The sequence below is a fragment of the Archocentrus centrarchus genome, chromosome 17 (genome assembly GCF_007364275.1).
Source record: "Archocentrus centrarchus isolate MPI-CPG fArcCen1 chromosome 17, fArcCen1, whole genome shotgun sequence".
NCBI lineage: Eukaryota > Metazoa > Chordata > Actinopteri > Cichliformes > Cichlidae > Archocentrus > Archocentrus centrarchus.
Genome location: NC_044362.1, coordinates 32,718,842 through 32,732,058, shown reverse-complemented (window position 1 = coordinate 32,732,058; position 13,217 = coordinate 32,718,842). Strand labels below are relative to the sequence as shown.

Sequence of the window (13,217 nt, the reverse complement as noted above, 5' to 3'; positions counted from 1 at the left end):
GTATTAGAAGAGCTCATTCAGTCCCAAGCATAGTGTTAGTTCAGATGTGCCACGAGGTCCGGCTCAGCCGTTATCAGCTGATCATAAATGAACCCAGCTTTGGAGAGCCCATCTCCATCCCAGCTCCTTCTTTTCATGCTGTATCTGACTGAGCGTCAGGCCAGTCATTGATTCCTGCTCTGTGCTCTGTCTTTGCCCGGGTTGTTTTGGGTTGTGGTTCTGCTGGTTTTGATGAGTGATGAACTCCACCTTTTGCTGGGGTGGTTTACAGCAGACTGTGATGTGAATTAGCGCCTTTAAATCTGAGGTTCTCACTCAGTACAGATGATTCGTTTCAGATCGGAAAGGTATCTGCTTCAAATGGAATTGAAATATTTGTTGTTATTCAAGCAGCTGACTGTGACGTCACCCGTGGTCATGAGTGGTGGGGAGTGACAGAAAGGATAAAATCACAGATGCATGTGTTGGAAATGAGCTTCTCCTGAAAGATGTGTGGACTCAGCCTTAGAGAAAGGGTGAGGAGCTGGATCGTTCAGGAGGCTCTGAGGAGCTCCTCCCAGGAGGAGACCTGAGGCAGACCCAAGGTCTGATTGAGAGATCATCTCTCTCAGCTGCTGCAGGAATGCATCAGCGTCCTCCCGGAAGAGCTGGAGGAGGTGGCGGGAGAGGGAAAGGTCTAGTCTGCTCCCCCTGGATAAGAGGAAGGCGACAGATGGATGAATGGATGAATTACAATCATGAAAATAGTTTAATAACATACTGTTGCATTGTAGGTTTTCTAAACACATTATGATTTCTCAGTAGATCAAAGTATTGTATTGTTATCCTTTGTTTTGTGTATTTTTGTTATAACAAAGTGATAACATGATTAATTTTTCTCCCCAACAGGAACGGCTGGTATTATCAGTCCTGCCTCGTTTTGTAGTTTTGGAAATGATCAACGACATGACAAATGTAGAGGATGAACACCTCCAGCATCAGTTTCACAGAATCTACATCCACCGCTATGAGAATGTCAGGTGAGGGCCCGACTCAGAGCGTAACACTTCTACAGCAGAGACAGCCAGTCTGAGGAAACACCTGCTCAGACTAAACTGGAAGCTGCTTTAGTCACGCTCACGTGTGCATTTGTTGCTTTGACAAGCAAAACCGAAGGTTTAACTTTGTCTGAGTGTTTCTTTAAAAAAAATTATTCTGGACAAATTTTAATGAACTGATAAACTTACATAAATGTGCAAGTTCTGTAATCTTCATTAAGTCTCATAAGTAATATTTTAAGAGCTGACCTGGATATTAAAGTGACATTTCCCTATTTTATGCAGCATTCTTTTCGCAGATGTTAAAGGCTTCACAAACCTCTCCACGACGCTGTCAGCGCAGGAGCTGGTGCGAATGTTGAATGAACTCTTTGCACGCTTCGACCGCCTCGCACATGTGAGTGATTTAAGGTTCTGACCCCAAATGCAGACGTGCACAAGACCCTGATTCCCTTTTCCTTTGAGATAATCGCTCATCTGGGCTTTAAAGGATTAATACATACTTTCCTACGTACCAAAGTTAGCATGTTTATCGGGCTCTAACTTCAGTTGCACTTGATTCTAGTGGCAACAACTTCAGAGCAGCTTCTCCTGCAGCACAGTTGACCTTTCACACCCTCCTCTGGACTCATTCAAGCATCAAATTAAAGAATAATCCAGTTCTTTAGCCATATTTTAACCAGCAGAAAGGTCTGAACTTACACACTGAGCCTCAGACCTTTTGGTCTGATCTGCCTGCAGTCTGGTTAGTGTTTGATTAAACTTACCCACAATCCCTGCATTTCTTTTCCATTTAAACCTAAGCACAACAGGTTGTGTCAGGTTAATAAATCGGCAAGTGTTTTTAATGGTCGGGTAGAAGCTGCTGTATCCAAATACTGCTTTCATATTCTCTTGAGGTCTGGAGCTCTCCCGATCAAGTGATCGCCTGTCTTTGGTTAACACTTGATCGACATTCATTTTCTATCACTTATGCCCCCCCCCCTCTGATGATGGTCCAGACAAAAATACCAGTTTCTCCAAAATCTGCTATTTTTCTGAGCCGCGTTTGGCCTCGACTCACAGTGTTGACTCAGGGTGAGTCCGGCTGCCTGAGTCCAACATGGGCCACATATCACATGTGTTGTGACATGTGACATCTGTCACACACTACATTACCCCACCTCATGACTTATGGCCCACTTATGGGGGCACTTTTGTGCAGTGGCACTTTTATTTTCTTATAATATTTGGTAAACTGTGTTAGAACTGTATAGTGAAAGTGAGGCTTAAAGACAATTTAAACACAGATCATTTCATAGATGCTACAAAGTTCAGTCAACATTTAGATCATCATAAGTCAGAGCAAAAATAAACAAACATATTCATTCAGTCATCACTTAGGTTTTATGCGTTTAGGGTTAATGTGTTTGTCTCTTGCAGGAGCACCACTGTCTACGAATAAAGATCCTGGGGGACTGTTACTACTGTGTGTCTGGTCTACCTGAGCCCAGGCCGGACCATGCCCACTGCTGCGTGGAAATGGGCCTCAGCATGATCAAAACCATCAGGTCCTGTCTTCTTCTACTGTCATTATTTTTTTAACAATGCTGTGCACAGTAGGGAAAATAAAGCACTCATAAATGAAATGCATAGTTACATTTTTCCACACTGACAAAGATTTTCACAGTTTTGCTTCAGTGCGAAAGAAAATCAGCATGCAGTTAAAGTGCAGACTGCCTGGTCTGAACAAAAATATTGGATTAATCACATAATTACGAAAAAAAGATTGCTTTTAGTAGTTTATCAGGAAACTTTGCAGGCAGTAACTGCCTGAAACCATGATGTTTGTAATCCAGCCCTTCACTGGTGCACAATCTTCCACTTCTTTCCCTTCAGAGACTCCTGTGTTGCTTTTGCAGTGTGTTTGCAGTGTGTTTGCAGTGTGTTTGCAGTGTATTTGCAGTGTGTTTGCAGTATGTTTGCAGTATGTTTTGAATATTTGAAGCTCTATCCATTCAACGTTTACTGCATTTGGCTGAATCTGAGCTAAGTATAGTTCTGAATTTCAGAATTCATTCTGTCTTCTGTCATGTATCAGTAAAGACCACTGGAGCCATACATCACACTGCTTCCTTCTTGTTCTCCAGGTGATGCGATGTGATGACGATGAGCCATTTAAAGCCTTTTCCGTACTTTTTCCCTGTCATTCCCATCTTAGTTGCATTTGTCCAAAGAATGCCGTGCCAGAGCTTTTTTTCTTTCATTTGTTTTGGCAAAATTTATTCTGGTCTTTCTATTATTGAGACTTAATGTTCTGATTTTATCTGTGAACCCCATCTTTGACAGTAGGCTTGGATGAAGATAGTGTGTTCTTCTCTTGAAGTGTTTTTATTTACCTTGGAAAGGATCCAGTGATCATTCTTCTGTGGACCTGCAGGTCTTTCTTGTGTTGGGTTGCTCCCTGGTGCATTCTCCTTTTTCTTAGACCATCCATCCATCCATCCATCCATCCATCCATCCATCTTCTGCTTATCCAGTTCAGGGTCGTGGTAACCAAGCTTTAAATGTGACCTCTCCTAAAGTTCTTGTTTTCCCTCTGATGGATGTGTTTGCTTGTTGTAGCCTGAGGATGGCCTGTTTCACTGCCATCGAGGGCTCCTTCTGACCACACGTGGGTTAGCTTACAAATGCAAATGAAACACTTGGAATCATCTTCAGACCTTTTCTCCACTTAATGCATGAGAACATAACAAAAGAAGGAACTCACACCTGTCCATAAAACAGCTTTTGAGTGCATTCTGTAATTACATTTCAGCCACTGGAAACAGAGGATTGTGCATAAAAATAGATATAATTCCTCGATGGGTAATGCAATATTTTTGATCAGAATCTGCGCTTTTCTTGTTGTTTGCACCAAATCACCACAACAGTCATCTCAAGGTGCTTTATACTGTAAGGCAAAAATCAGATGACCCCCTGTGAGCAGCACTTGGTGACAGTGGAAAGGAAAAACTCACTTTTAACAGGAAGAAACCTCCAGCAGAACCAGGCTCAGGGAGGGGGGTCATCTGCTGGGAGGGGGGGTGGGGGGGGGGACAAAAGACACACTGTGGAAGAGAGACAGAGATTAATAATAACTAATGATTAAATTCAGAGGGGTGTATAAACAAATAAAAGCGTTGAGTGAAGAAGAAACACTCAGTGCATCATGGGAAACCTCCAGCAGCCTAGGCCTATTCCAGCGCAACTAAGGGAGGGTTCAGGGTCACCTGATCCAGCCTGAACTATAACCTCGATCATAAAGGAAAGTTTTAAGTGTCTGTGAGCTGTTTTTCTCCTGAAAGACTTGTGAAATCATCTTTTTGAAGCGTCAGACTGACGAAAGAAGGATGTCTGAAAAGTGAAGCAGATGTAAAAATGCTACAGACCTACTTTCTAAGAGCTAGAAGGAGGCAGCTCCTCTGGGAAAAATATTCCTTAAGCATCCTTGATCCAAGACCTCAGCTAATAGTGTCCTGATGAATTTAAGGTGTCACTTGATAGTTTCAAGTGCCACTGAGTACAAAATGTGCTCAGATTGTAAATGTTGGTTGCTGTTAGTTAAAAAGGACGATAAAGCAGGGGATGCTTTATCATGTGATTGAGAGGTTGCTACTGTATGAGCATGCACTGCCTCTTGGTTTCTGGTCAAATGGTCAAAATCCTCATCTTCACGTTTCACAACAGGATTTTCACAAACCAACAAAGGATGCGGCTAAATTGACCTTTTACACACGGTGTGTGATTCAGACATACAAAAAGAAGTCTTTGTTGCTCTACCCTAATACGTACAAATAGCTGTTAATATATTTTTTATACCTTCTTGTTTGTAGCTTTATAAGGTACAACATGCCAATGACAAACATTTACCTTTATGTTCTGGTACAAATATGTATGCATTGCAAAGCTGCAGTAATGGTAGCTAATGAGGTGCAGACAGACAGAAATCCTGTAAAATTTAAGATGAGTTTATTTCTATGAATTTGTATGAGTGGAGCAGATTCATGGTAATTGCAGGAGCCATCTTCTTTTACCCTGAGGTACTGGATGACTGTGCTGTTATCAGCAAGTTATCTTGTTCTACTCAGAAAAACCTCCCTGCAATATTTGCATGTGCAAGAATTTGTCTCCAGCCCTGTCTGCAGAAAATTAGTATCAGATGATGCACTATTATCGAGCTCCACCATCTCAGATGTCCCATGCATCACTGAGATGCGAGAAAACGTGTTTTCAGTGATTGTATTGTATTTCGAAATTACATAACAGGCCTTTATAGATTGCATATCGCTCTGTCTGTCAGACTGTGAAAAAGAGGAAAAAGTCAGTCACTCTGCAGATTCGTCCCAAAGGCTCACTGATGCTGGGTGTTGTGATTTTAGGTGATTTATTTCAACGATCTCCTGCGCTACTAAAGCATTTTGTCCCCATTGCATCGATTTCAGTGACAGAGGAGAGGAGGACTGATGTTCAGAGGAAAAAGAGGGATTAGTGATAGATACGCTGTGAGATCTGTGCCATCAAGTCAAGATAGTGAGCTGTCTACAGACCACTGTTTGTTGCAACACCACTCTGTGATGCAAAAGCTGCAATAAGAGGAGATGGATTTGCTTGTGTTGACTAGATTAATCAGTTTTTACCTCCTGTAAACAAAACAGAATGCAATGATTTGCACATCTCATAACCCAATTTTACTTTCAAACGAACACAGGAAACAACAAATGTTCAAACTAAGAACATGTATCATTTTAAGAAAGCTGGTATTGGGCCATGTTTACCTCAGTGCAGCATCCCTCTTCTTCTACAGCATTCTGAAAACATCTGGGAACTGAGGCGAGCAGCTGCTGGACTTTTAGGAGAGGAATGTTGTCCCCTTCTTGTCTGATAGAGGATTCTAGCTGCTAAACAGTCCTGGGTCCTCCTTGTTGTATTTTTCATTTCATGATGTGCCAGATATTTCTATTGGTCAAAGGTCTGGACTGCAGGCAGGCCGGTTCAGCACCCAGACTGAAGCTTTGCTATTGGAATAGATGCAGTATGTTGTTTAGCATTGTCTTACTGAAGTATGCAAGGCCTTCCCTGAAAAAGATCTCTGAATGGGAGCATATGTTGATCTTTCCGGATGTACAAGCTGCCAATTCCATAGGCACTGATGCACCCCCATACCATCAGATATGCAGGCTTTTGAATTAAGTGCTGATAGCAAGCTGGATGGTTCAGCCCAGAGGACACAGTGTTCATGTTTTCCAAACAGAATTTCAAATTTCATTTCCTCTGATCACAGAACAGTTTTCCACTTTGCCTCAATCAATTTTAAATTATGAGCTTTGGCCCACAGAAGAAAGAGGCATTTCTGGATCATGTTCATGTATGGCTTGATGTCTCCAAGAATCAACACATCATCCATCCATCCATCCATCCGTCCATCCCTCCATCCGTCTGTCCATCATCCATCCGTCTGTCCATCCGTCCGTCCGTCCATCCATCCATTCGTCTGTCCATCCGTCCGTCCGTCCATCCATCCATTCGTCTGTCCGTCTGTCCTTCCATCCATCCGTCCATCCCTCCATCCGTCTGTCCATCATCCATCCATCCATCCGTCTGTCTGTCCTTCCATCCGTCCGTCCGTCCGTCCATCATCCATCCATCAATCCATCCGTCTGTCCGTCCGTCCATCATCCATCCGTCCATCCGTCCATCCATCCATCCATCCGTCCATCATCCATCCATCAATCCATCCATCTGTCTGTCCTTCAATCCATCCGTCCGTCAGTCCGTCCATCCATCCATCCGTCCATCCATCCATCCCTCCGTCTGTCCGTCCGTTCATCATCCATCCGTCCGTCCGTCCATCCATCCATCCGTCTGTCCATCCGTCCGTCTGTCCTTCCATCCGTCCGTCTGTCTGTCCTTCCGTCCATCATCCATCCATCCATCCATCCATCAATCCATCCATCTGTCTGTCCGTCCATCATCCATCCGTCTGTCCGTCCATCCATCCATCCAATCCGTCCGTCTGTCCTTCCATCCATCCATCCATCCGTCCATCTGTCTGTCCATCCGTCTGTCTGTCCATCCCTTGGTTCTTTCACAGTTGCCAAGTGTTTGTTCACAGGGCATTGTGCGAATGTTGGGGTTTCTTCCAAATATCGTAGGGTCTTCAGCTTATAATATAAAGCACCTTAAGGTGACTGCTATTGTGAATTGGTGCTATATAAATGAAACTGAATTTTATTACGCTCATCCAGTTCAGATTCTCAGGTGGGGGGGCTTTTGGATCACGGGGACTTCTTGTTCAATGCAGGCGACCACCACTGATACAGGATGGATATATTGATCAGATAATAAGGAGAAGCATAACAGGCCCACTGTTAAGGACAGCGGCTGTCATAAGAAGTTACTCTGAACTCTAAAAAAACTCAAGTTCAGTTAACATCACTGTAAAAACTAAACACCATGACATGAATGTAAAAGGGTCTCCAGAGATGCTGCTGTGTTTGACCTCTAAACTTCCACAGTGAGGGACAGAAATTCCCTTCAGAGTCAACACGATATCATTCTCAACTAGCTGCAGTTTGTTTTAGCTAATTTCCACTCCAGGTGTCGTTGAGCGGTCGACCGACTTTAACCACCTGTCACAAACTCCCAGGATGCCTTTCACCTCACATTCATTGTGGCTCTTATGAAGCATGAAATAATGCCGGGAGGGAGGAACAGGCGTGACAGGCCTGTCTGCTCTTCGGAGGCTGTTATCAGCTGCACGCTGTCCTGCTTTTATTGTGTTCCAGGAAAAATAAAGTATGAAATGAGAAAGTAATTTATTAACAGGTCTGAGGAGTCTGTAAAAGCAGTTTTTACCTCTTTTGTTAAAGTGCTGCAGATACGGTTGGTTTCACCAAAGGTCGATTCAAGTGTATTAATGTGTGACCCAAAGTAACCCCTGAAATATTTTAGAATGAGTGCTGGACGTGTGTCCCTGAAGTTAATTAGATCAGGTTTTTTAAACTGAAATTTATATATCAGTGTGTAATTATACATTTTTTTCACTGTCATTACCCTGATGACTTCCAGTTTGTTTCCTCACCATTTTCATGTCATTTTCATGCTTATGTAAGTGGTCCCATCCACTTACATAAATATTGCCGGTTTCTGATAACACTGGTCCATAATCCAGAGCACACCACAGGATATATTCAGTGCATTTTCAAAGCATTTCACCCTGTTAAACATCTTTTAGGTGACTGAATCTATTTAACACATTTTTGGCAGTACAGTATACACTGTAACTTTAAAATGAGACCTTTGGGGGTGACTGCCTACATGGGCATGACTGCTCCAAGGACTCTGTGTTACCTTATCTAATGTGCATGTTCCTGCCATTTCTGCCTATTTGTGTAACAAATATGTATTTTAATCTTGAGTAAGTGAAATCCCACCTAATAAAAATGGTTAAAAAAGTAATTTTTTTATAATCCTGGTGACTTTCTGTCAGGGGAAGGCCAAATTCCTCAAATCCCCCAGAGGAAATCTAGTACGTTAGTCATTTTCAAAGAAAAGTTACAAACTAACTGTCAACATATCAAGTTACAGATGCACGATGAAAAGAAAGTACACCCTCTGTCATAATCTGTCACATTCTTACATATCAGGTCATAATAAACTATAATCTTGTCCTTATAATTAGATAAATGTCACCTGAGATGAACAATAACATGTGACATATCACACATATCATTATTAAGAGAAACAAAAGCCAAAAAGCAGCAGCAGTTGTGAAAACTGAACACACCTGTGGTTGGAACCACCTTTAGCCAAAACAATTTTATCTGTGTGACTTTATGAGTCTCACATCGTTGTGAAGGATCACTCCTTTTCAGAGCGGCTTCAGGTCGCTGAGTTTTGTGGCCATTAGTTCAGCTCTCTTATTAACATCAGTGATAAATTACGCAGTTTTAACCTCTATCAGAGGTTACACTGACCTCCTTTCATTTTTTCCTAAAAAGTCACCTGTATATAAAAGGAGTGGTACATTATTGTAGGAAATGTCCTGTATTTTTACAGCGCTGTTTAACACAAACACACGAGATCATTCTGATTTTTTTCTTTTTCTCGCTTACTTTCTTCCAGATATGTGAGATCACGGACGAAACACGACATCGACATGCGCATTGGGATCCATTCGGGCTCGGTGCTGTGCGGCGTGCTGGGACTCAGGAAGTGGCAGTTTGATGTCTGGTCCTGGGATGTGGACATCGCCAACAAGCTGGAGTCTGGAGGCATCCCAGGGTGAGGAAACTGAGCTTCTCTGTGGGTGTTTTTTTCTAATTTGATTTTTTTGTAGTGGACACACACACACACACACACACACGCACACACACATGCAGACACACATGTGCACATGAAACAGAGAAAACAAAATTATGTTTGGAAAAGAAAGATGTGTTTATGCTGACTCCCACTGTCATTTATTTTTAGCCACCCTCACATAGTTTTTAATAGGATAATTTAGTAGAATAATACGGGAATAGACTTGTGTCTCAGTTTTAAGTGTTTTGTGTGTTGTTGTTTATTTTCAGTGTGAAAGTTTGACCTTAAAAGGCAGAGTGGCATTAACTACTGGTTTAAAATATCCTGCAAGCATCTGCTGTCAAAGTCTGTGTAGCTTCTGAGTCACCGCGGTCACGGCAGTCTGGAGGGGACTTTTTTCTTTCTTTTTGAAGATGTTTCTCTTCTCATCCATTCATTCATTCTTCAGTATTATAACCAAAAGGTGGAAAGTCCCAGGTATTTCAATCCTAGCGGGGGCTGTCGTTGACCCACTACTAATCATGTGCATCATCACATGACCCGAGGTGTGAAAAAAAAGGTGTGGGGTCATTACCACCAGGGGTTTTGGGTGAAACCACTGTGACACCTCGCCCCACCCTGGCTCTGTTGTGTAAAGAGCTGGCTTGCTGTAGTCGTTCTGCACCTAAAGGTCAAAGGGCACTCTTTCTCGAGGATGCCAATGTTAAAATTTTTGGACCGGGAAGACAGATGATTTGAAAGAGGAGTAAAAGGGACCATCTATGTCCACTGTGAACAACCATCACTGAACAGAGGAGGCGGATTACGACACCAGCTTTCAGCAACCTTCTTGAGCTCCCTTCCCAGGCCCCTCAGCCCTCACTTACACCTTACTTCAGGTGACCTCAATAGGTTGCATGATAGGGTGGGGCAAGGTCTCACAGTGGCTGCACCCAGAACCCCTGGTGGTAATGACCCCACGCCTCCTTTCACACCTCGGGTCATGTGATGACGAACATGATCAAAAGTGGGCTAACAGCCACCTTTTGGTTTTAGAGCTGAAGGAGCCTCTTGGATGAGAGGAAGAAATGTCTTAAAATTAAAGTCCAGTCACCTTTTTTTCAAGCTCTTGAGACGAGCTGTTATCAGACCCCACCCTAACCCGAACCCGAACCCGAACCCTAACCCCGGCCTCTGCTTCTCAGTTGCATAACATGATGTTTCTTTACAGTCACGACCTTTAGATTTTATAATGGTTTCATCTGATCCACTCACATCAGTCACCCTCTAATAAGTGCAGGAACACAGTGGAGCTTAAGCTCACAGTATCACTGACCTGACACTGTGCAGGATTTCAATCACATCTCCACACATTGGCTGCTCGTTTGGCTGAAGGTGTCTCAGCCACTGAAACACCTGCTGAACTCTGTGGGTTTGGGTGAAAACCACCAACCTGTTTCTGACATCTGTGACTCAGTCCTCAAAACACCAAAGCTAAGCTAAAATTTAATTATATAACCCCCCCCCCCCACCCCCTCCAGTTAGCATTAGCTAACTGCTTCCCACAGATGACAGCTAAAACCATAAGGCAGGTTATCTTCATGATACTACCTCAGTTTTTCCCTGTTTTCTTTATGTGGTGGGTCACCTGCAAGAAAGTGATCAGTTTTCCTCCAGATTAACCTGTCAGTCAGGGCATTTGAAAAATTGCATGTAGCAGTAATAATAATAATTATAATCTCCACACCTTTTGGAAACCACTGGATGTATATTTGTGTGCTTCTGGAAGGATGCCTTTAAATAAATAGGCTGCATGTGAAAGTAGCCACCATGACCTCGCCCACTGGTTGCTGAAGTCACGTTGTGAAGCCTCAGTCTGAGCATTTTTGCTTCTGCCGTCTTAGCTTTTTGACACCAGACCTGTAATGTCCTACTTTTATTGACATTGTGACTCTAATGGGAAAAAGAACACTGTGTTGTATTCAATAAGACCTGAAACCAGCGACATGTCAGGAAAGTGTTTACTGAGGTCACAGAACAAGAGAGCCGAAAGGCTGTTTTCCCATCAACATCTATACGACTTCTTTTTGCAGCCACAGAAGTCGCTCCCTGCGGGGGTTAAACAGGAAGCAGATTTAAGGAACTGCTGCAAATGGCTTCACTTAGCTTCGTATTTATGGCTAAAGTCTGCAGATTGATCACAAGTACGTATGTTGTAAAACAAACAAGCAAAAATGAAACACCGAGCAGCTCATCAGTCAGATGTTTTTCTCAGGAATTATTTAAGTCATGGATTCACATCAGTTCATTAACCTTAATTTTTAAATGTTAATAACATTTCACAACAACAGTCTGCTCAAAGTACGTGTAAGGTAAAGAGCCTAAGAGAAGAGACCTGGAAGAGGAGGGGCAGCCTCGACTGGCTGGGTGGGTGAGGAGAAAGAGAGACCGTGAACAACACAGGAAAGTACGGGAAACAGAAGCCAGAACTAAAAGGAGAGTGAATGATGGATTTACATCAAATCAGATGGAGTCCAGTATTACTGACATGATTACATTCCTCTACACAGATACTTGCTCCCCACAGGCAAGATATTTTACATATATATATGTTTTTTTTCTCCATTTCAGGAGGATCCACATCTCTAAAGCAGCTCTGGATTGTTTGAACGGCGACTACGAAGTGGAGGAAGGCCACGGGAAGGACCGCAATGATTTCCTTCGCCGCCACAACATCGAGACTTACCTGATAAAGCAGCCGGAGGAGAGTCTGCTCTCCCTGCCGGAGGACATCATGAAGGAGGCGGCCAGCTCGGCCGACCGTCGAGCCAGCAGCGCTACCTTCAACGAGGCCTCGTGGAGCCCCGAGCTCCCTTTTGATAACATCGTGGGGAAGGAGAACGTAAGTCCCGCCACTGCTCGTAATTCAGGTCGTGATGTGTGCACTTTGTCACCCTTCCAGAGAATGTGTGTCTTTGCAGCAAACTTCTTCTGCAGTGATGATTGAACTGTTATGAATTTTATCTGCATGTTAGTTAATAACATAACGACCCTGTTTCTGGGTCCAAATGTTTCATTGAATGAGGCTCTCGTCTCTTTAACACGCTCCAGTGCTCTCTGTTTTTTTTCTGTGAACTGACACAAGCCATTTAATTGCCACTCTCAGCCTCTCTAGCTCCTTATTAGCACTATTCATTTGTAGCATAAAAATTCACAGTGTAACTATAGCCGATGGGCTCGTGGTGTCCTGGAATCCAAATATCTGAACTCTTAAGAAAAGAATGACTCTTGATCTTAGGATTGTAATCCAAACCACACAGCAACATATTGACTAACCTCTTCTTGTTGATGGGATCATCTCAGAACTCTTTGATCTGTTCTTGGTGTCTTCTTCTTCTTCTTTTTGCCACGATGGCGTTTGTTTCTGTCCGTCGGCGACCATCAACATGAACTTTTACTGAGAGCAGTTTAAACCTCATCAATATGTTTATATAAGCCTAACCTTAGCTGTGTAGCTGTGTATTATACAGTCGTGAAAAAGAAGGTTTTCACAGGATTCTACGAGGGCCTGTGAAACACTAAGATCGTCCTTTCTGCTTTCATAGGAATTAAGAGGGTAAGTAGCTGCTAATCGAATGCACTTGATTCATTGATCATCATGAATTGTGACCACCTCTATAAAAGCAGAAGTTTTGGCAGTTTGCTGGTGTGGAGCACTGAAGTGTGTGTTAACACTGCTGCAACCTGCAGTGCTCAGAGAAACTGCAGAAAACTCAAGAGCTACATCTCCGACTTTACAGGCGTCAGTTAGCATGTTAAATGTTAACGTTCATGACAGTACAATTAGACAAAGACTGAAGACGTATGGATTGTTTG

The 13,217-nt window shown here is 43.0% G+C and overlaps 1 protein-coding gene across 2 annotated transcripts in view; it reads left to right on the top strand.

The window, feature by feature from the left end:
- The window catches only part of adcy8 (adenylate cyclase 8 (brain)), a 115,412-nt gene that overhangs the window by 50,354 nt on the left and 51,841 nt on the right, over positions 1-13,217 (top strand). For both annotated transcript variants that reach the window (XM_030751896.1, XM_030751895.1), the window contains exons 3-7: positions 889-1,019; positions 1,323-1,434; positions 2,460-2,587; positions 9,183-9,341; positions 11,973-12,243. In XM_030751896.1, coding sequence (XP_030607756.1) covers positions 889-1,019; positions 1,323-1,434; positions 2,460-2,587; positions 9,183-9,341; positions 11,973-12,243 — 801 coding nt within the window. The remainder of the gene's footprint in view (positions 1-888; positions 1,020-1,322; positions 1,435-2,459; positions 2,588-9,182; positions 9,342-11,972; positions 12,244-13,217) is intronic.